Source organism: Chelmon rostratus, chromosome 3, assembly GCF_017976325.1.
Source record: "Chelmon rostratus isolate fCheRos1 chromosome 3, fCheRos1.pri, whole genome shotgun sequence".
In the NCBI taxonomy this organism is placed as follows: domain Eukaryota; kingdom Metazoa; phylum Chordata; class Actinopteri; order Chaetodontiformes; family Chaetodontidae; genus Chelmon; species Chelmon rostratus.
The window spans coordinates 28,137,189-28,160,315 of record NC_055660.1 but is presented as its reverse complement, the minus strand read 5'-3'; the positions used below and the strand labels follow the sequence as shown (position 1 = coordinate 28,160,315).

Genomic DNA, 23,127 nt, shown 5'->3' with positions numbered 1-23,127 from the left:
CAACAACTACAGTACATCCATTACATCAATAATCAGTTCAAATTCAACTTGCATACGAGTCAGTTCAAGTAAAAACTAGACTAGATGACATCAGATCTTATTATGAATTCAACAGCTGCATCCATCACAGCCACTGCTACATGGCACATCTATCAAAGGCAACTACATTACTATTACAAAATACCCATTTTTCAGCATTTGAGAATGTGTTTTCAAACTCCAGCCTGTTTGTTTATTCTCAGCTGACACCACTTGTCATTGCTGTCGTGGACTGACAGATATTCTGGTGGGCTGCACAGGATCTCAAGATCAGAGTCGTGGCTGGACTGGTCCTCGCCCTGGGTGTGCTCCTCTGCATCACTGTCTCGGGGTGATTCTCGTGGGGTGTAGAGGGAGTTATGGCTCTCGATCTCATCTCATTTTGTAACAAAACCAGAAACTCAGTAAGAATAATGGTCTGAGAGTAAGATTATCAATGCAAATGGAAACTTCACCAAATAATCTTCATATTGTCAAGAGAAAAATATTTTTATTATTTATTTTCCAGGCTAGATAGCTACTCAGCTGCTTCAATTTCAAACTCAACCCTCTTAGTCCTGTGCTTAAAATGACTACTGTACACTGTGGCGCACCTCAATGAAAAACATACCTGTAGGAGGCCTGGGGCAAGTTTTGTGGGACCAGGTTCATGTCAACAATATACAAAAGTCCCACGAGCAGAAAGCTTGTAAATGTTGGCAAACTACACAAGAAAGGGCATGACGCAACATTTGCTGGATGTTTGCGTAACTTTGTAGAACACTTGACATACAGATTTATTTCTGCATGACAGAAACATAAATGGACGTGACTCTAGAGAGATATAAGTGGTTTGAATGATCAGAAGTGTGTTTGTTCTCACCTTACTAGATCCAACAAGGCATCGACAGTGAGGAGGACTCCTCGTCTTCTGCCTCACTTTTTCTAACAGCAGAGCAACTCCTGGTTTGATCATTAGTACTAAAACTACACCACACAACAAGCAAAAACAGCATGTATGCTGGAACACAGTCTACTCAGTATATATACACAGTATGAGCAGTGCTACACAGCTGCTAGAAAATATAACACTGGACTGACGAGGGAATACTACTGCTACTACTGTAAATAATTACAAAGTAAAACCTTTGTTTAAATAATGCTTCACAAAAAAGTTCCAAAGTCCTTCACCTGACATAATACTGTGAGGAATCAAGAGGAACAACCAACACAATTGGTGGTCATTCACACTTTGAGTAGGTACGTTTTAACGCCATACTGTAGATGGTGGGGAGTCTTTTGTGGGCTCTCATGTGATGCACAACAGATTTTGTGGCTCATTTGCCATCACTGACGCAGGAAATCACATCTGGAAAATGACAGATTTCATCTAAACTAGAAAGTCTTGTCACAAACTAATTTTGAAATTACTTTGGTTGCACCTATTAATGTGGGAGATGTAACACCTTCATCATTCTCATTGGTTTTAATGTTGATACGTTAAAATGCCTAGGTCTTATACAGTACGCTCATCAATGAAAAGGGCACCTTTCCAAATGAGACTGATGTTCAGTATTTCTCTTACCTATTTATCAGTGATTATTCTTGTGAAAAAATATCTATGTTCAATCAATAACCACCTCCTGTGCTACACAATCTAAACAGCACTGTGATTTCTCTGCTCTTTGGCTTTTATCTTTATGAGCCTCCCCTCAGCCATAGATGGTTTTTGCGTGTGTAGAGAGTGTGTACACGTCACACAGTGCAGTGCCAGTCGGAGTCAAGCAGCTGTCAAACATGTTGTTGTACACATGAAGGAAGCCAGCACCAAAACGCCTCATCCTTCTGAATAATCCGCAGAGACTGGGACTGCTTTCTAACAAAGAAATAGTCCCAGAGCAGGACCACAAGCCAGTGCTGTAGGCTTCAAACCATAAAAGAAGACGCTGCAAATGTTTTAAGAGGCAGGAAATACATTCATCAGGACAGAAAGACTATCTAACTTTTGAAAGAAGAAATAACAATTTTTCCTGTTACAAATGAAAAGTTGAATTCATAAACCATGAAACACACCCTTGCTCAATTCTATACACTCAGGAGTTTTGTAGTCGTTCTTGGTCTGGTATGACCAGTAGCACATGGTAGCTAAAGTTAGCAAACTTTAGGCAGATGTTGGTGTGTAAGTGACATTACTGAGCTGAAGTTTGTTGACTTGTATCTTGGTCGGGTGACTGGCAAGACCACACGTATGACCCCGACCAATCACAGCACGTCTTATTTCACGATCACGCATGAGTTCAGAGGTCATCAGGGAGGTAAAGCAACTGTCAATCATGGCGACAGAAGCGTTGTGTGATACTGGCTTCTTGTGTAGAGAAAAAAAAGAAAGTGATTCTGTGGATGCACTCGTGGGTGGCACTGTTTCGCTGTCCCACCTGACAGCAGCTACCTCAGCATCCCTCCACCTCTTTGCCCTGTTTGTTGCCTGACTGTATGATTGTACGATGTACGATGCTGGTAACTCGCCTGCAACAACAAAATCATCTCAAAATCAGGCAAGATTCGTGTAGTGTGATGCTGGCATAACTGGTCCTTGTTGCACCAGCGGCTCGTCTTCAGCAGAAGTTTCATAGACTCGCTTGAAGGATACAGGCTCAATGTAGGCCTCAATATGTTCATTTTTAATGCTGTGTGTGTACAGTAACATGTGTAACCTAGGCAACAGTTAACAGTGTGAGAAATACTCCTGTGGCTTATCTGTTATCCCACTTGTAACAGTGAGAGGAACACTCACCACCGGATACATCCACAGGAGTACTTCGCAGGAGCACTTGTAGAGTTGGTCGAGTTCAGACATAGGGACATAGATCTTGAGAATCAAGTCCAAGACTGCAGCTGTGGGTCAGTAACAGGCTTTTCATACATTAAGCACAGAAAATATTAATCTGATTTATCTTCATTGATTTCATTAAAAAAAAAGTATATGTATTCAAGAAACCCACGAAAAAAAGTGGAATTGCAACAGTGGTAAGACAAATTCATTCATTCATCTGTTTTATCTAAGAGCCAGCAGCACTAAGATCACAGAGTCAGGTAGAGTGCCATGAACTGGAAAGTCAGTAAAACAAGTGGCGAAAGAGATCAACAGCTAATTCCTGACGACTCGATTTGAAAATGATTCGTGATGAAGCTAGTTTGACAAGCGTGTATCATGTGTGCAAAGTCTCATTTCTGTAGACACACACACAATTGAGTCAGTCGTTGCTGAATGCTGATCCAGTAACACTTGAACACCCACACTTCATGTTAATTGATCTTTTAAAGCAACTGTAATGATTCCGCTTGTCTACTAGGTGGAGCTGTGTAACCTGGTGAGACCAAATTAGAAGCGTGAATGTCCCGATGTATGAGAGCCCTCTCTGTGTCTTGGTCTTTTTTTTCTTTACTGCCATCTTACAGTAATACTTTGCAGGCATCATTTTAGGTAAAAGCTGCCATTACAATAAAGTAAGCCTACATAATAAAGTTGCCTCTGACAAAAACTTCAGGGCATGAAATCTTATCACATGTCAAGTCACAGAACTTGATGCAGCACCGCCAGCGCCGTTTTCAACCCCTTGGCGGAATGAAGGGAGGCTCTGCTTGCCCATGCAAAAGAAAGTGGCATTTATATTTCATACGAAACATGTTCTCAGAACGGCTGTTCTCTCTGTTGGAGAGTATCTTAAATATATGCTAGTGTAAATTAAAGCTCGGACAAATATTAGGAACACAAAAATGAATGTTTTGGTGAAAACCTATTTTGGACCATGAAACAGTGACAACCATGATGAGAATCATGTGACCTACAGACTCCCTGACCTTTGACCCCATCTATCTATCTATCTATCTATCTATCTATCTATCTATCTATCTATCTATCTATCTATCTATCTAACTAACTAACTAACGGTAACCAAGTACATTTACTTAAGTACATGTACTTTACTTGAGGACTTCCATTGTATTATACTTTTCTTCTGCAGATAGGAATATTGTACGTTTTTCTCTACTACAATTTTCTGATAGTAGTACTACTCAAAGATTAAGAGTTAGAAAGCATGTATATATATTTTAGATATTTGTATTTATTATCTATCTATATTATCAAATGGTTTCAGCTCTACATGTTACGGATGTCATATCTAAGGCTGGGGGTGCTTTTTGCCTGATGTACACATACAACAGAGTGTCAGTAGGCCATGTGCTGTGTACTGGACATACAGTATCTACCACTGTGGTGCACAGACAGTGCCCTCTCTGGACCTTAGTGGTCCAAAACAGACAGGACCAGCCATAGTAGACATGAAAGAAAGTTTGTCATCACAAAGTTTTTCACCAAGATCCCTGTAACACTTTCTGAACAGCAAATCCCATTCTCAATATTCAGGCTCTATCTGTTGGATGAAGGTTTGTGCACAGTATTACAGGGTTTACCACTCTGTATTCTGGCCTCTGTACTCTAGTTACTGTGATATTTGTTGTTTGGGGGCAGATGCATTGAGCTCTGTAGAGAATTTGCTGCATTTTGCCACTCACAAAAGAAACAAAGCTGTATACAGTGAGTGAATAATAATGAGTGTGTAATGATCAGTGATGTCAATCAGTCCCAGACAAGCCTAAGGAAAGATCTAATCAGCCTATGAGAGCTGTGTGATTTGCTGTCTGGGAGCATTAATATTTAATGAAACACTAGGCGACACTGTTAGCTATAGTTCCCTTGTATATACTTTACAGTATACAATAACTTTTTGTATCTTCTTCATCTTAAAACCAATTAGTTATTACAGAGGTCTCATAGCTTTGATACAGGAGTAAACGTTCTATCAGAAACATAGTTCAGTATCAATGTTGAATTATTGAAAAAATGCTTTTTAACATAATTTTTAACGCTAATACAAATTCATACATAAAAAAAGAAACGTCTGTAATCATAAACTGACTATTTGCTTCATGGGCAGTACATAATATACATTATTATTGCTCTGAATACATCGTTTTGTTTTCATCTGCACCTCCTAAGAAGTGCTTTGTGCACAGACCTCTGTTGAATAAATTGCCTCTTCTACATTGTTCAATAAAGTTTTTGGAAAAAGAGACAAGGGCGGGACTTGGGTCTTTCGTCACTTCCGTGAACTACGCATTTTCCGCTTGTTTCAACCACCGCGCCACCGGAGGGAGCAGCTGATAAACAACCGCCTCTGAACGCCGAAAGTTCTTTGTTTGTCTCCAGTGTTAGCTATAAGCGTAAGCCGCCACGATGGCTGATAAGATGAATATGTCTCTGGATGACATTATCAAGCTGAATAAGAAAGGAGGCAGCGGCGGCGGAGGAGGATCGTCGAGGCAGGGTGGAAGTTCAGCTCGGGCCGGTGGTTCGTCGAGGCCGGCGCGAGGTCGACAGAATAACTTCAACCGCGAGAGAAACAACAGATCCACACCATACACACGGGTATGAGAGAGAGGCAGCTGAAATGGAGCAGAAATGGAAATGAAAGTAACGTGGCGAAGTTTCTTATAATGTGTGTCTTAATGGCTGCTCGGTCGTTGATTAGTCACGCGATGATGGACTTCCTCTAACTAACGCTAGTGCTGTTAGCAGCAGCAGCGGAGAAGCTAGAAATGTTGAATTACCTGAACGAAATTGACCATGCCCGGCCACTCGCTCGGATGGATTTGTGTTCAAGATGGCCGCTTTGTGTCTGGAGGTGTTCGTTGAGGAGTTTGAGTTGTCAGGTGAAGAGGGCCAGCTATATGTAAGTTATCCGGACGGAGTAAATATCCTCATTCGTTTATGTTACAATGAAACACGGGCATCTCTAAAATGTCCACAGTGAGGAGTGCTGCAGCGTCAACAAATCTTTTAGTTTTCTAAGGCCTTGAACAGTTTTCATCTACTCCGAGCAAATCTCTGCCACCGCCTTGATGCCACAAGACGGTTTCCTTTGTTTTGTCATTGGAGCCATTGGGTTTAATGGATGGAGTCTTCTTAATCAGGCCTGTTGTTTATAGCATACAGGCGTGAAGTTTTCAGTGCTTTACTAAGAATCGCTCTGTTCATTGCTCGCCTATGTTGGAGTTTGTGGTTTAGTAATATGTTCCTGATGACCAGTCCACCCTTAATGACTTTTTGCCAGAACTTGTGGAGCCTGAAGGCAGTGTTGTTCTGTTTTGTTGCTCTTCACAGCCCAGAGAGTTACCAGACAAATGGCAGCATGACATGTTTGAGGAGCACGCTGGTGGACGCAGAGGACCGACTGTAGAAGCAGAAAGGAGTGTAGAAAGCAACGGCAAGCTGCTGGTTTCCAATCTGGACTTTGGTGTCTCCGACTCAGACATCAAGGTAATTTTACTCTAACCCCTAATCAACTTTCCTATCATCAAAGTGTTGCGAACATGACTGATGTTTCTACTTTTCTCCGCAGGAGTTGTTTGCAGAGTTTGGGACGCTGAAGAAAGCATCTGTCCACTACGACCGGTCTGGACGCAGTAAAGGAACTGCAGATGTTCACTTTGAAGATAAGGCAGATGCTCTCAAAGCCATGAAGCACTATAATGGTGTCCCACTTGATGGTGAGGATGCTACAATGGTTTTTCCATATTTAAGTTGCCTCTTCAGAGGAAAAGTGCTGAACTTTTATTTGCGTGTTTTTAGGTCGCCCCATGAAAATCCAGCAAGTGACCTCAGAGGTCAACACACAGAGTAGACAAACTACACAAAGGTAAGTCGTAGACTTGCTTTACTAACAGTCACAGTATGTACGTACCATTGACTGGGGGTCATTAGGTTAGGCCAATGCAAAGATGTGGCCTCTGAGTAGCAGATCTTTTTTTGTCTTTTTGCAGTTCAAACCGAGGCTTTGACCGGAGCAGGCTTGGGCAGCCCAGGTTTGAAAGGAGCGAAAGGCGGCAAAGTGGAGGCCGTGGAGGTTTCAGAGCTCGAGGAAGAGGAAGAGGAAGCGGAAACAGACCCCAGCTTTCTGCTGAGGAGCTGGATGCCCAGTTGGATGCTTACAATGCCAAGGTGTGTACTCCTTTTGCGTAGAAGGATTTTTACTCTGTATTTGGACGATATTGATCATGTAATAATGATGTTTCTCATATTTCAAGTTTCAGATGGACACCAGTTAGAAGCTCTGAGATGATGCTACTCTTGTCTTCTTTTTTCCTTTCTTTTATTTTTAATCCGAGTGATCAAATATGATGGATTGGATCTTATTACACTTGTATTTGGAAGCCTGTTTATTGTATGGACCATTATATGCTGTTGATTTTAATATGTCTCAGTATTTTTGTAGCCATGTTTTCTGGGACAGTTTATGTTTTGAGGATTTTTCTCCTAGATCACCAGCTCCTGGGCTCCTTTCTAATTTTCTTTGAATTGCAACACATTTTTTTAAAATCACGTAAATGTTTGACAGACTGTTTTAATGTAATATTAAAAATGTTAAATGTTGCAGTTTGGTCATTTGGTACTGTATACTGGACATACAAAGAGTTTTGTACATAAATATTGATGCTGAATCATCTTTCTAGTGTTCATGTAGAGGTTTCTCTTCCTCGGGCAGAGTGCCATTGCTCTTCACTGTGACTGTATCTGCAGTTTAAAAATGAATGAAATGCAAATGTGACTAAATCAAAACAGACTTGTGCTGTACTTGTTTTGTATTTTTTCTGTATACAGCATTTGTTACTATTATGCTTTCAACTGTGTCAGGTCAGTTTTAGCTACTCAGACGTCTTAAGTAGTGACAAAATGTGCTGCTGAACCCCAATTGAACGTGATTTTGCTGAAAGGGGCCATAATGATAAACGGTGGTAAAAACTGTGGACGTCTACCTAAAGTTTGCCAACATTAGCCGCTATAGGCTGCTGGGCATACTAAACCAAGTGCCCTTAGCAGCTTTTCATTTCAGAGAGCTCTGTCCAGTCTCATTCTAAAGGTTGTCAGTTTGCCTGACCACAATTCACATCATCATTACGGCCACTAATCGTAACCATCCATCCTCATTAGATCAAATGTTGGTGAGAACATCCGCCCAGTATTTTTACCTCGCATACTACCCTACTCTATATCCCCTGTACTCTATTACAATATTCAAAGGGTAATATTATGTATTCTCTCAACTGTATGTGCAAGAACTCAAATAAAACGTGATTTTTGGTGGCACGCGTCACTTGCGTGCAGCGCGTACGGATCTGTACCCAGAAGGTAAGTTCTTTTCCTAGGATGGCGAAGGCATGACCCACCCTACTCTGCCTTTGATTGGCTTGTACTCCTTGCCTTAGTTGGTTAATTTGGTCACGTTTAGACATGTGGAGTGACGATTGGTTTGGGGTAATGTAAAGAATATCAGGATGAGCCAATCAAAGGCAGAGTAGGGCGGGTTATGACTTCGCCTTCCTAAGAAAAAAAATCATCTCCCGCAACGATGTTGCGCGGGCGACGCACGGGGCGGCGCCGTTCCGTTGTTCGCCATACTTGCACAGGAGATCCGAGCGACGAACGCACTTACTGCAAAGGCACCTAAAATCGCTACTACACACAATATAAAGGTAAGTCTCCTCGGTTTCAAGGGCAGTTAATTTTTAGATTTCTAGAACATTCATAACCGGCGCACATCACTGTAACCGTTTTGATTCCGCCCCTGCTCTCCATCAACTGATGATAACTTGTCAGGCTAACGTTAGCCACAGGCTCTGGTTAGCTTGGCTGAATTGTTCCCAGAGAACCAGCTAGCCACTTGTCTCTCTCGTCAGTCCCACCCTGTATGAGAGGGTCGGCGCCAGGAAAAGTTGAACCCCATTGTTGAGTGTAAATCAGTTTAATCACCCAGGCCAGTTAAGTTTTTGCTTCTAGGGGTGTGCTGTCAAAATCGGTATGTTAGCCGGTTTTCTGAAAAGATGCCAGTCTGCAGCGGTACCGCTGGCTAGCTATCACAGTCATTACATGTACTGTAAGTTACTGTTCTGTCGCTGTGGTAGCTGCGGGTAGCCTCTTGACAGCAATCATGACTTGACACAGTTGTGGTGGACATTACAAGATTCAAAGTGTTAATAAAAAGCCACAATCGTGTCATCACAGCTGACTTCTTTTGAAACATTGCTTTATTCAGTTGCACTGATTTCTAAAAGCTGTGAATTGTAACATTGATGTGCTAGTGAGAATTTACAGTGCACATTTAGCACAATGGGGAAACATAACGTTAAATATTTCTTCTTCTTACATATTTGCCCAATAGTTGTGGATTACTTTACATGTTTTCTTTGTGTCAGGGTGAGAAAGAGGCTGGAGAGATAGTGCCTCTGCCCTGCAGTTTGTTATTGCTCAATGCTAAACTGGGTTTAGTCAGAAGAAGCCAGGCAGAAGAGGTAAACTGAGTGAGACGGTGAGTCAGACTCACGTACTCTTCCTCTGTCGATGTGAATTGGAAGTTTCTAGCCTCCTGTCCTGTTCAGCCAGCAGTTTGCCAGCTGAAGGCTGCTTCTCCCCTTCCAGCTGGGTGCGGCGGGCCTGTCAAACTGGATTCCAGTATAATCTTGAAATTAATATTAAATATTGATATCTTGCATTACCACTTACCTTACTTGAACTTACATTACATTCGGTAAACTCCTTAAGTCTTGTACCTTTGAACCTATTCAGAACTGTAGAAATTAAGTATGCAGATCTAGTAGAACAGGATGATGAAGAAGTTATACTTCCTGTTAGGAATCCAAAGTTATTTGTCAAAGAAAACCAAAGCCAAATCATGAACAGCTCTGATAAGACCAACTTTCTGCTACTGCAGCCATGTACAAGAACTCTTTCCACCTAAAGAGAAGGGAAGATGAACTTCTTGATTTTACACCACAGTGACAAAGTTTAATGCCAGCAGTTACATAATGCATTCAGTCTGAAGCCCCCTCCCCCACCAGCACCTCTCCTGTCACGACAAACAGCCTTGATCCAGATTTTGTTGCTTGTGGATATCAAGTTAAGTTATGCAAAACAGTGGATTGCATTTTGAGATCAAAGGATTGTTCAGTAAAAGGAGTCTGGGCTCCTTTGTTGCACTGTATTGTCTTATGAACCACCCTCTGCTGTATCTACACAGTCATCTCCATGAAAGTTGAATTATACTTGAATTCACATTCTTATTATCCAAAAGTACTGAGGAAATTGTCCCAACTAAATGAAAATGTATCTGATCATAGTGCGACCAGTCATGGTTAAATTTGACATAAGAATGTTTAACAGATGAATTAGTCGGTCATTATTGGTTCCTCCTCCTGTTATAGTGGTGGAATAGTAATTAAGATCACTGAAACATTTGCAGAGTTCTTTAGATCCTGCTGAGACATGTTTATGGCTACAGCCTAAAGCTCCTCAGTTGGCAGAATTTGCTCCTTTACTGCTTGCTGACATTCCTCTGTTAGTTTGGGCAGGTCAGAGGAGACGCCCAGCGAGAGGTATGCTCGGAGATTCTCACTTCAGATGAGAAGGAGGACTCCGTCTAGTGATAATCACTACAGCCTTTGCAGATGTTGACAGGATTATTTTATTAGTTATGGAAAATAAATACATCGCAGCTTTTTTGACCCTCATTCCAGATTTGCAATGTGCAACAATAATGGACGTTTTGTTTGCAGTGTACAGGTGGTTGTGCAGTCCTGCTTTGATCATGTCCTAAAATGTTCTCAATTCCACAATTTACATAGCACTGTGTTTCAGGGTGGCTGCTGAAAGCATTGAAATCACTCAATGGTTGCTGTCGTTGAGTAATATGAACTGCTTTACAGCTTACATAAATTGATTGAATTTGAGCATATGGCCTGAGTGTGGTACATTCAACAAAGAAAACATGGCTGTTCTATCACACTTGATACCATGTAGCATATCTTCTTAAAGAATTTGAAAATTTGTCTACATAAAACCAATGATCAGTTGATCTTTACAACTCAAGGCTCATAAGAAAAAAAATTCAAAAGTCAAACGTTATAGTTATACATTAGGGCTTCAGCTATTATTTTTATTAATGAATAATCTAGTGATTATTTTCTCGATTGATTTTAAATGTGTGGTTTAGAAAACGTTCACAATTTTCTGGAGCCCTATGTGATGTCATCAAAAGTCTTGTTTTATCAAACCGTCAATCTAAAACCCAAAGATGTGAAGTGTACAGTTCTGTCAAATGGAGAAACGCCGCAAATCCTCACATTTGAGAAGCTGGAAGCACAGAATGTTTGGCATTTTTGCTTGGAAGGACTGGAACTATTAATCGATTAGCATATGATTAACTGATCGATTCATCAGCTAACGCGTTCAGCTCCAGCTGAACCTCACATGTCTTCTGGTGGATCAGCTCTCTGCATGTTTTCCACAGGTCTGCAGTCCATTTGTTCAGGCCAGCTGAATGGCTGCATATTTGGCACTGCAGCGAAGGATCAGACTCATTGCAAATGTCCAAAGAGAGCTTAGTGTACATCCTTAATTCACTCTGCTGGTTTTTCCACATGACTGTGAGTTAGTGCTGTACACTGACATTAGAACTATTCAAATTATTTAAAGAGTATTAAAATGGCTGCACTTAAGTGATTAAAGATAATCAGCCAAAAGTAAGGTGGTGTAGGAGAATGTAACTTTAAGGAATGGACAGAAACCATGTCGATTCAAACGTCCTCAGGGATTTGTGGCCCGTTGCGCCTGTGTAGTGCTGCGGGTGGGATCGCCTTAACATGAATGTCAAATCTTTTGGCATAAACAAAGCTCTTCCTGCTTTTGTTAGGCTGCTCGCAGTGTTTCAGCAGACCAGCAACCTCTGCACCAAGGGATGACCCTGCCATAGAGAAATACAGAGAGAACGAACGGGCTCGGCCGCTGTCAAAACGGAATTTAAACCCACTGGCTCGGCATTGATTGATAACAAAATGTTTCTCTTGAGTTTTTGTGTCCTGATATGAATTGAATGGCCTCCTTATCCGGTGTTTTATATCATCTTGTGCTTGTGCTTCACATTGTTCTCCACAAAATAGTGTTCTCCATGCAGACAAAATTCACCCATGAAGCTGGAAAAAAACAGCAAAAAGAAATAAAGTGCAAATAAAGTGCATTATGTGAGTTTTAAAGCTGTGTGTTGGACACTGCTGGGAGCTTATTGCATGGAAGAAGCACAAGCAAGAGAGTGAGAGACCTGATGTTTGACTGGTCCTTTTGTATTTCTGAAGTGTTGCTACAGGCTGATTAAAAGGAACACAGCTTTTTCTGTGGTCTAAATAATGTCTGGGCCTGTGAAGGGCCACACCCCCCCGAGGCAGAGCATTTATACCATGTGATGCATGACGCCTCATTCATAACTATGCTCGTGGTGATGTTATTTCAGAGAAATGTGTTCAGATGATGTCACACAGCAGTTAGGTCATCAGCAGCACACAGTGTCTGCAGAGCCTCACAGTCGCACACCAGAGCGGCTGTAGCTCCAGTAGGCTGGACGCTTTCATCACCAGGCCGCACTTGCTTTATTGTTGTGGTCATCTCTGTGTTTTACATCTTCCCCAAGAGGCAAGTGTCCATGAGGAATAAAGGAAGAATCCCGTCCTTGCTGTGATTGTGTTTTTTTTCTCTTCTTTTCATAATTGATGTCTGTGGGCCAAAGTGCCGTTAATGCTCACTATTTTTCCTCCCGCTCTGTCTCCAGACATGGCTGAGGATGAGGTGACTCCAGAGCAGCTAGCAGCCATCGCCGCTGAAAATGAGGAGCCAGAGCCGGTGAACTACAAGCCACCAGCCCAGAAGTCAGTGAAAGAGATCCACGATCTGGATAAGGATGACGAGAGTCTACGCAAATATAAGGAAGCCCTGCTTGGCTCTGGGATCTCTGAGTCTGGTAAGGCATTTTGTGCGTTAAAGCTTACTTATAAAGTGTCCTCAATTGTGAAAAGGTTGATTTTTGGGTCAGTGGTTAAGGTCAGGGTCAGGGTAAATCTCCAGGAAATGATTGTAAGCCTCCCCAAAAGTGACCTATGTCAACATTATTTGTTCATAGTAGTTAGCTATTAGCCTAATGAGCATGCTATGGCTAAAACATACAGCGGTGAGTGGGAGACTGTGGACATAACAGTTGAAAACAATACACACCTAATTAGGTTAAGATGGCATTAAGTTAATGATGGCATTGATTACAGTTCTGAACTCTGACTCTGTAGGCTTAAAGCCTATAAATATGCTTCTGGTCGGGGTTATGTGCATATTGCATGAGTGAAATGTGGGTCATTACACGGCCTTTGACGAGGTGTAAATAATACAGACGCTGGCAGGAAGTGAGCATATTAACCAGATAACAGCCAAGGATTTCTTAATTCTAACAGATTTAATGTTAATTAGCTAAGACTGAGTAGATCTGAGGAGATTGTTGTTTTAGCTCATCTTAACCTTTTACCTCCCACTGCTTGTTAATACACTGTTAATTATCTAAGTTAGAATTTAAAAAATGATTTATTGTTCAGCCCCGTAATTGGAGCTGAAGTTTGTGAGGTAAAGTAGTTCAATGCTTGTCTGTGTTTTGACAAAATGAGCTCAACATCTGTCAGAGAAACCAAAGCAGAGTTGGATTTTATACCATAAAACTTTATTTAGGTATTCCAATTCCAAGAAATCTCATCAGCCTCATTGATTTTTGTAAATCTGCATATTTGGAATTGATGCAGCAACACATTTCAAACAAGTTGTTAGAGCAACAAAAGACTTGAAAACACCTGTTTGGAACATTGCACAGGTAAACAGGTTGATTGGTTATAGGTGATAGTATCATAAATGACCACGGGCTACGATGCAATATTGGTTGTCTTTCCAGATTTTCTGATCCTGTAAGATAAATAAGTCTTTATCTCCGCAGGGATTCGTGTACATTCAGTGGACATGCATTCATGGCAACCCGTGGCTTAGTGTTTTCTAGGTTCTGTGTTGAACACATGATAAATCACTATGCTGTCTCTCAGTGGAGAGAAAAGGCTGCTTCAGTGTGACTGAGGAGAAGGTTAAGTCTAATTAATGCAGAGGCTGTCTCAACTACAGCAGAGCCGTCCTGATTTCAGCTCCCCGGAGCCCACTCACTGAGACAGCTGCTTGTTACAGGACACGCATCATGTGCAGGCCTCTTGGAAATGTTTGGATTCTGGTCTAAGTTGTCTGCATGCCTCTGCACAAGTGTTGTTGCAACAAATACCTGTGAATTAAGTGTACACACACACACACACACACACACACACAGTATGTGATATCTTACTTGCCATCCAGATGTTAGGATTTCTCCAGTTAAAAGGAGTTTCGCAAAACTCTGCATTGTGTATTTACCTCCATTCACCTGGTGGTGAATACACTGTGCAGAAGTCCTGTTAACACTGCACTGCACAGTCATCTGTAAACATACAGTGTCCGAAACTTCACCTCAGGGAAGGAGTGCTTTGAAAACGTCTTTTTTGTCTTAATTGAACTGTTTCCTGTCTCAGATCCCTCTACTCCCAATGTCCAAGTGACCCAGATGGCTCTGGTCTGTGAAGGCGCCCCAAACCCCCTGATCCTGGACCTGCAAGGTGAGTTCCTGTTTGGGCTGGCTTATGAAGCACAAATAGAGATCACTTACTTGTTTGCTCCTTTGTGAAAAAAGGATGTCAGCGGTATGGCAGCCCTCAGACCATTCTGACAGATTGTGGAGCCTGTGCATGAACTTGGAAGAGGTCCTAAGCAGCTGCTGTTGATCCAGACGTTAATAGTTGAACTGATAATCGACAGTTTGCTTCTCCACACATCATCTCAACACAGAAGTCTTTTCTTCTGTGTCTTTCTCCTTGTTACTATATTTGTCGCAGTCAAATATAGCATCCCATTGACCACTGCACTGACTTTGCTTATTTTGGTTTTCATCCAACAGTACTTACAGATCCGTCTGTGAAGGTTTGAATCTGTGCTGAGCGTGCTGTAAATGAATATGGATTCACTGATTGCCTACAGAGGTACAGAGGAGGTACACAGACTGGACTTTTTTTTCTGTTTGGCTGATGACTGTAGAAATGTACTTTCAATAGTTCCAGTGACCATTTAGCGGTTCAGACCCCCGCCTCTGTAGATACCGTAGCTGGCCTAGATTTGAATCCACCCAGAACATTCTGTCCTACGTCTACCTTTCTCTGCACTGCTCTTCATTCTCCTACTTTCCCAGCTAAAAATAATAACTGTCCACCCTGTAAATAAAATTTGAACTGTTCAGAGTTTCACTGATTGGGGGTCTTTGGAAGTCCCTGCCAGTAATTTTAGCTTTAAGTCACAGATAGCCCGTAGTGATGCTGATTTTCAACTCTCTAATCAGACCATTTTCATGTCCAAAATAGTGCTCTGTATTGAAATGAACTCTTGTTAAGGTAGAAAATACCCTGAAAAACAAATATTTTTCCATAATGGGAAGCTAAAATGCTCTCTATGAATTACAGCCTTTGCATCAGTTCCCTTTCTATTTGATTGTAGGTGAAATGTGTGCTTTTCAGTGAAAAGTCCCCGATGAGCCCCAGGAACTAGAAGTCAGGATGTTTTGGCACACTGACGTTTGCATCTCTACTTACCTTCAGAAGCATGTAGATCTGGCAGGTTGGAGACATAAAAGGTGTTGAAGTGTAGTGTGACTGTGATGTTTGAACTGATGTTGGGGAAAGAGACCTGCAGAGGTGGATAGGGAGGTTGGAAATGGCCGAAAGGTTGGACAGCTGTCTTCAAAGACCTGCTGCATGTCTTTCTGCCCTTTGGACACCCACTCGGTCTTCTATATTTCAGGAAGCCAGCTACAGTACATGCCTGATATTTAGACAGCAGTGAGGAGTGCCTGTTTGTAGTCTGAATGAATACTGTATGGGAGGCTTCTGTTTGTCCTCATGGTCCAGTACTGAAAGTGCACCTGAGGTCCGTTTCACAAAGCAGGTTTACTGAAAACTCGTATGTTAACCCTGAAATGAGGGAAACTCTGAGTTTTCTGTTTCACATAGGAAGGTAAGTCAAACCAGAGAAAGAGGGGTAACTCAAGCCTGTTTCACAGACAGAGGTAAGTTAAACTCCGAGTCAGTTACCGCAGTAACTGACTCTATGAACCTAACCTGGTCGGGACCAGGTTTTACTCAAGGAACCTGGAGTTTCTCTGTGTCTCCGCCCTCTTTCAACCGCACACCGCATTCATTTCCTCATTCATTCATTCAGTCGGCAGACGAGTTTTGGCATAGTTCTGCCGTCTGTTATTAAAAAAAAATCATTAAAAATATCAGTCAGTGGGAAGTCCATTAGGCACAGTAGGTGGTGACTTTTTTCGTTAACATGGCATGTTAACGTCTTTTGATCATGATCCCGTGGATGAAGGTGCAGCGATACTGCGCAGAGAATTAAATATTCGTCGGGAGATAGTTTCCAGACAATTATCGGTGTTAGGCCACCACCCGTTCTTCGTGCATCTGCCTTCTTTCTGTTGGCTGAGTAAAAGTCTGTGTTAGTTTAAATATAGGCTTAATTATTTAACATAACATGATATAGATGAGAACACTTTTTTCATTTTTAAATTTTATTTCATTCGTTAACAAAAAACAAAACATTATATGAACACAATATAACCAATTTTACAATGAAAGGGAGCCACTTAATATTTACTTTACAATGTAAAACATGATCAAAATGAGGTAGCTACCTCCATGAGATCATGCAGAGGTCTTACCTGTTTCAACCATGTTTTTATATTTCATTTTAAGCTGCTGCCAAGTGCGCTTCTCCCCCGCGGGATTGCACCTAAATGAAATAAATTAATAGGCAACCATTCAAGCAGTTTTGCCCTGTAATATTATTGTGATTTCAAAGGACTACATTTATACTCACGCATTGACCCGAGCAGCAATGTTCTCCCACGCCGTCTCCCTCTCCTTCGCAGCTGCAGCGGTGTTGGACTTCCGTCTAAAAACGTGTTCATATTCGCTGCATGAGCGCATTAAAATGTCTAATTTCCAGTGGCGTGAAGTACGCAGCCTTCCGCTTCCCCGTTGCCATGGTGAATCCTTAAATCGGGGTTCCATTGATGCTGTCTTTTTAAAGTTGCGGTGCACGCGCTTAACTCGAGGTGGACCTACTCTGAGTTAATCAAACTAACTCAAATCTGCTGTTGTGGAATCAAAAACTCAGAGTTTCCTATCTCAGAGTAGATCAACTCAGAGTTCAGGGTTACACTCAGAGTTTGTTGAACCTGCTTTGTGAAACGGACCCCAGGACAGTTTGTCATCATAACAAATGAGTGCCTCAGGAGCTGGAGCTTCCTGGGGCTGGAACTGGCCTCCTCCAGCATTTTCTGAAATGCAGATTAAGTGTCCGATTATCTCTGAACGTTGCGTTGCTTTCTGTGGCTAAAAGGATAGTTTGTCCTTTAACCCCCTACTTTCCACAGGCTGTTTTCTCAACCTGAGTCACAGCTCGCCATGCAGGTCATTTTTGTTTATCCCGGTTCTGTGCAGGTTACTCTTGATAATTCACAGACCGTGCTGTGGATGGTTTGCAGTATATTTGTTATATATGTAAAACATACAGTATATACAATTATATGTGGTCTGTCCACCCCATTTACAGAGATGAGGGGGAACAGAGGATGACGTTTTGGCCCCTCAGTATAACAAACCAACCAACTACAGTATAATATAGCTCCCAGAATGTCCATAGAATAAAATCCTCTTAAACGCTGTCAGCAAGAACGGAGCATCACAGGCACATCCCAACATCATCATAAGGATCTTTTTTCAGGCCTGTTGTATTGGATTGCATTTGATGTGCAGGTGTACCTCAGTAATACCTCACTGTGTACAACCAACACCCCCCCAAAAAGTAGCACAAGTACTGATGGTTGTATATTAAAAACAGATATTTCAGCCCATTTAAGAAGCTTCCTGATGACGAGATGAAGTAAGTAACATCTCGTTGTTGTTGCTTGTTCTGTTTTGTGAGTAAAATGCTTTAGGTAGTTTTTAAAGTTACAGTAAAAGCCTGCTGAGGATGAGTCATACAAACTTAGTCAGTGAGTGAGATCACTGCCAGTAAAGGAATCAGAGCAGCGTCTGTACGTCAGACCTGCCTGATGCTGGATTGTTGTGGCCTTGAAGCTCAGGCACCAGTGTAAGAGAAGGACCCCCAGGCAGGGGAGAGCACATTCTCAGCTCAACAGGAACACGACTCTCAACATGGTGGTCAACACCCAGCAGACTGCCAGATTATTTCAGAGGCCTGTGGAAAAGGACAAAACGTCTGCCATAGTATGAATGTATTATCATCAAGTGTGTAGCACCCTTTATGTCTCTACAATGTGTGTTAGTGTTGCACTAAATCGTTAAAGTCTCTGATAATCACTGTGTGGGGGGATTTTAGCACAGATGTTTTCAAACTGAGAGGCGCTCCTCCACAGGGGGGCGCACAAGAGCAAGACAAGAGACGAAGATGCTGCACGAGGTGAAAGGGGAAGGTGCATGCCCTGTTCCAAAAAAACAGGAAGTTAGTTGTTTTAGTTTGGCTGCTGCTATGACCCACTTATCAACACAGTCAGCAGTTCCAGCAGCAGCAGCAGCTCATGGAGCTAATTAAAGTACTTTAAAACACATCGTGCCAGATTGCTGCAATTTGCATCAAATATCCCCAAAGAACTGGCATGATGCACATATGTTTAGATTCAGTGTGGCTCATATTATTCTCTCCAGTGTCCATCAAGTTAAAATGCATAAACGCACACTTAAAAAAACGCTTCTTATACAACCACAATTCCATAAAAGTTGGGACACCTAAATAAAATCCCAATGTGATAATCTGCTAATCCTTTTTGACATATACTCAATAGAGAACAGTACAAAGACAATAATCTTAATGTTTGACCTCATCAGCTTCATTGATTTTTGTAAATATCTGCTTATTCTGCATCTGATGCAGCAACATGTTTCAAACAAGTCAGGACAGGAGCAAACACGGGCTCAGGAACAGTTCAGAAACTGTTGTCAGTGAACACAGTTTGTTACCAGATGATTGCATTCTGTTTTTATTTGGGTTTTACACAACGTCACAACTTGTTTGTGGTCTTTCCAGGGTAAATAATGTTTTAAAGCTTTCTTCAGCATCAGATTAATCCAGTGGTAGTTGTTGGTATATTGCTAATAGGACATGCTAAATATAGCTAATTCGGCATAATGGTGCAAACATAAATATGTTCTGGCTAAAAAAATGTGCCTAAAGTTGTAGCCCACAACTAGTTATCTGACTGACTCCATGACAACATTACAACCTTTCTGTGTTTGGCTGCTGGAGGGGGGGGGCAGCATCCTGTTTCAGCTCTTTGCATCCTGTGACACAATGATTTTGGTCACAAAACAAAAAACCCCTCAGAGCCACTTCTGCAGGCAAAAGAGGCAGATAGATATCTGCAAAAGAGGCAGGTATGTGTGCTGGACGTGACTGACGTGTGTGTTTGGTTGTGTTTGGTAATCCTTTGAGTGTGTGCAGGTGAGCAGGGGCACGCCAACACTATGGGATATTTGCTTGATGGCTGTTCTATCTGCAGTTTGATGAGAAATGTTGATGGTTTACAAAATGTTGAGCAACATTAACATTTCATGCATTTCCCGCACAGACGTGGAATATTGAACTGGTATTGATTGGTTGGACTTCTCCTGATGATCATGATCAGCATCGCTGTGACTATGATGAACTAAATATTGATGCCTGTGGTTTTCTTTCTTGTAACAGGAGACCTGGAAGCCTTTAAGAAGCAGGCCTTTGTTCTGATGGAGGGAGTTGAATACAAAATAAAGATCAGCTTTAAGGTGAGAGCTGCTGCTACAGTTACAGTACATGCAGGAGAAGTGGTCCTGGTCTGTTTCCATGGAGTATAGTATGAATCCAGAGTTGATTCAGTGTGACATGGATAACAGAGGTCAGTCTTTGTCTGTCAGTCAAGACACAAGTTGCAGAAATAATGGTGGACACAGAATGCAGATATTAAGGCCAAAAGACTTCAGCTGTATCACACGACACAGAAAAACTCCAGGAGGTATTCAGTCTCATGCCAGGACCCTGATTCTGTGTAAAATCAGCACAGCAGCAGTAAAAGTGGTCAAAAGAATGACACAGTCGTGACTTATTGTCTGATATCTCAGTGGAAGAAACGGGTTATATGCCAAACGTGATACTCTAAATGCTTTTCCAACCTTTTCTAAACACTTTCTGTCTTTAACAATGTTTGTGTCTCCTCAGGTGAACAGGGAGATAGTTTCAGGTCTGAAGTATGTGCAGCAGACATACAGGAAAGGAATGAAGAGTGAGTGAACGATTTCTGTCCACACACACACACACACACACACTCCACTCAGTATTTAATAAGTAATTACCTTTGTTTCCAGCAGTGTCTTCCAAATAGTTGCACAATCAAATGTTGAGTGTCACTTGAGCATGTGGAAATGATCGGTCTAACTGAATTTTTATTTATTTTTTTGGGTCTTTTTTCCCACGACAGCATCAGAATGTTATCTTTGTATGCACCATTTCCTTTTCTGACGGTGACACTAACAGCCAGGCAGCAACACGCTGCACAGAATAAGAAAGTCTGACTTTGAACAGCAAAGTCTTTAACTTTCTACCCTCAGCTGTGGACACGTCTGATGGTGCATGTTGGCTAATCAGTTGTAGCGTATGAACAGCCTAAAAACATTCCTGCAAATGTGTGAAAGCTCGGTTTGGATGCTAACTGCTAACAAAACACAGTGCTAAGCTTGTAGGCTGCAGTTAGCAGCACACGTTTGTCTAAGGACGTGTAGTTTGTTTGCTTTTTCCCCATTTCAGGGTGTAATTTGATGCAATTGTTGCGTAAAGAAGCATTTCGCTTCCTCCTCTTGCTTCTTTTCCTCCTTCACTACGGAGCACCAGAATGTATTGCTAACTGGTTTCATTGCTTTATGTGGTTAATATACCAGTAGTACCCTGCTGGTACAGCTGTCAATCAAACAGGTACGCAGGCTAAAGGAGCATTGTGTTGACTGTCTATTTGCCAAATTTTTTGCCAGATTTTTGACGACAAAAAGAAAAAATGACTGTTTTGATTTCAGTTGGACTTTGAAGTTTCTTAACCTTTGGTGAAACATACAAATTACTTCCTTTAAGACAGCAAGGGGGAAGAAATTGTGAAGGGTGCCCCAGTGGCTGAGGGGTTTATGGCGCTGACCACAAGCCTCAAGGCCACTCCAGTTGGGGAGCTTTGTTTCTTGTCTTTCCCATCATTCTCCCCCCTCATTTCCTGCTGTCCACTCTCAAATGAGGGTACAAAGGCCCCAAAACTTCTCTCTGACCATCATGTCCACTCTCATTTGTTGACAGTCGACACGTCGGACTACATGGTGGGCAGCTACGGGCCTCGTCCTGCTGAGTATGACTTCCTGACCACGATGGAGGAGGCTCCTAAAGGAATTCTGGCCCGCGGCAACTACGTCATCAAGTCCAAGTTTACTGACGACGACAAGCACGACCACCTGTCCTGGGAGTGGAACCTCCACATCAAGAAAGACTGGAAAGACTAAAAGAGGCCTTTGTGTTAGGGGAGCGAGGGAATCCAAATCCCCCCAGCCCCGTGCGTTCCTCAGCCACTACCCCCCCATCCCCGCCCCGTGTCCACCATTTCTGCCTTCTTTGTTTTTACTTTGTTGTGCATTTCATGCTCTCATGCCTTAGTTCCCGCCTCGCTGTCTTAACCCCCTGGCGTCATTCCCACCTCTGTCAGCAGCAGTAGCATCAGCAGTAGCAGCAACCCCCCCACACCCCCCGTCCGTCCAGCCATCACCTCCCAAACTGCCCGACATCTCATCGGTTGCACACGAGCCACCTCATCACCAACCTGCCATCCTCACTCACTACACCCCCCCCCCACTGAGCTGTGCCATGTAGCACCTTACTCCCTCACACCCAGCCCTCCACTTTTCTTTTTTCCCAGGTTTTTGCTGCTTGAAGAGATTAACCCCGCCTTCCACCTCTCCAGAATGGCGTCTTCCTCTCTCAGTATGAAGTACATGTGGAAAAGCAACTGTACAATCAACTTTTGTTTGCCTTTTTTATATAATTGTATCAATGGTTGTGTAATGTGACTGTATTCACATCACTGTTAATCAGCTGTTGTGTTCATAGTAGGCCCCACCACATCCACCTGCCCCCCCCCGACCCCACTCCTGCTACAGCATTCCTTTGCCTGCGTACTTAATTGCTTGCTGTCTTTTGATATAATTACCAATACCTGCCTTGGAAAAACAATTCATTCAGATCTGCTCTTCAGCGCCTCCCTCCCTCCCTTCCCTAAATGTCTTCACCCTCTCCCCTTCAGACGGGGATTTGGGTCAATGTGAACAAGGGAGTAAAAAGAACAAGGGTAAAAAAAAAAAAAAAGCTGCCTTATGTATCAACTAATGTCTAAACCACATAATGTCTATTTAGCATGCCTTGTGTGTACGAGCAGCGCTGCTATCAGGTAGTCTGTATATGAAGGGCTTGTTCTCACTACTGACTAAGAACCATCTGTAGCCCTGTTGTAGTAGAGACTGTTTATGCAGCTTACCCAGATACAGCTCTGCACACACTCACTGCCCCCATAAGAAACTCGTAATTGGAGGGGACTGAATGTTAAGAATTGGAGAAAAGATACCAAACCAAGTGAAAATCAGCATTGATGATTCTTGGCACTCTTGTTCCTTTTAGCCATGAGGCCTTAGCATTAACTCTAATCATGTGGAGAAAAACGAAAATGTCTAATTTAGCTTTTTCTTTATTTGTTGTTCCCCTTTGCCTTAATGTACATCATTCCCCCTACAAAGCGCCACCTTGCTTGTTCAGATTGCTTCATCGCTCGTAGCCTGCATATTCAGGAGACCCCAGGTGTGGAGGAGGCTGAGCCAGGCACCGCCTGCTGCTGCCGGAGACCTCGGCGGTGTCTGGTCTCAGCCGCAGACAGACGCTGGTAGTGAAGAGGGAAAACTGACCCAGTGACCCTCTCAGAGAGAAGGCAGTGA

General features: G+C 42.4%; 2 protein-coding genes across 3 annotated transcripts; both read left to right on the top strand.

Moving 5' to 3' along the window:
* Positions 1-5,201: 5,201 nt before the first annotated feature.
* LOC121604278 (THO complex subunit 4-like) lies at positions 5,202-7,714 on the top strand. Of its 2 annotated transcripts, none has more exons than XM_041933757.1 (6): positions 5,202-5,509; positions 6,245-6,400; positions 6,483-6,630; positions 6,713-6,779; positions 6,904-7,081; positions 7,174-7,714. In XM_041933757.1, the coding sequence occupies exons 1-6, from the start codon at positions 5,318-5,320 to the stop codon at positions 7,186-7,188; spliced, it is 756 nt and encodes a 251-aa protein (XP_041789691.1). In that variant the 5' UTR covers positions 5,202-5,317; the 3' UTR covers positions 7,189-7,714. The 2 variants fall into 2 exon arrangements, with proteins under 2 accessions (XP_041789691.1, XP_041789690.1); XM_041933756.1 differs by having other exon boundaries at positions 7,168-7,714.
* Positions 7,715-8,515: 801 nt separating this feature from the next.
* Positions 8,516-22,507, top strand: LOC121604877 (rho GDP-dissociation inhibitor 1-like). The gene is made up of 6 exons (XM_041934523.1): positions 8,516-8,613; positions 12,735-12,923; positions 14,545-14,628; positions 19,829-19,905; positions 20,336-20,399; positions 21,452-22,507. Exons 2-6 carry the CDS (start codon positions 12,737-12,739, stop codon positions 21,649-21,651), a joined length of 612 nt encoding a protein of 203 aa, XP_041790457.1. The 5' UTR covers positions 8,516-8,613; positions 12,735-12,736; the 3' UTR covers positions 21,652-22,507.
* Positions 22,508-23,127: the final 620 nt, after the last annotated feature.

What these genes read in the sequence shown, in the direction of transcription:
- LOC121604278 (XM_041933756.1), top strand. Translation starts at nt 5,318, where the DNA reads ATGGCTGATAAGATGAATATGTCTCTGGATGACATTATCAAGCTGAAT. An exon ending in AGTAGACAAACTACACAAAG is followed by an intron (nt 6,780 to 6,903) that starts GTAAGTCGTAGA and finishes GTCTTTTTGCAG; the next exon opens with TTCAAACCGAGGCTTTGACC. An exon ending in TGGATGCTTACAATGCCAAG is followed by an intron (nt 7,082 to 7,167) that starts GTGTGTACTCCT and finishes TCATATTTCAAG; the next exon opens with TTTCAGATGGACACCAGTTA.
- LOC121604877 (XM_041934523.1), top strand. Translation starts at nt 12,737, where the DNA reads ATGGCTGAGGATGAGGTGACTCCAGAGCAGCTAGCAGCCATCGCCGCT. An exon ending in CTCTGGGATCTCTGAGTCTG is followed by an intron (nt 12,924 to 14,544) that starts GTAAGGCATTTT and finishes TTCCTGTCTCAG; the next exon opens with ATCCCTCTACTCCCAATGTC. An exon ending in ATACAGGAAAGGAATGAAGA is followed by an intron (nt 20,400 to 21,451) that starts GTGAGTGAACGA and finishes ATTTGTTGACAG; the next exon opens with TCGACACGTCGGACTACATG.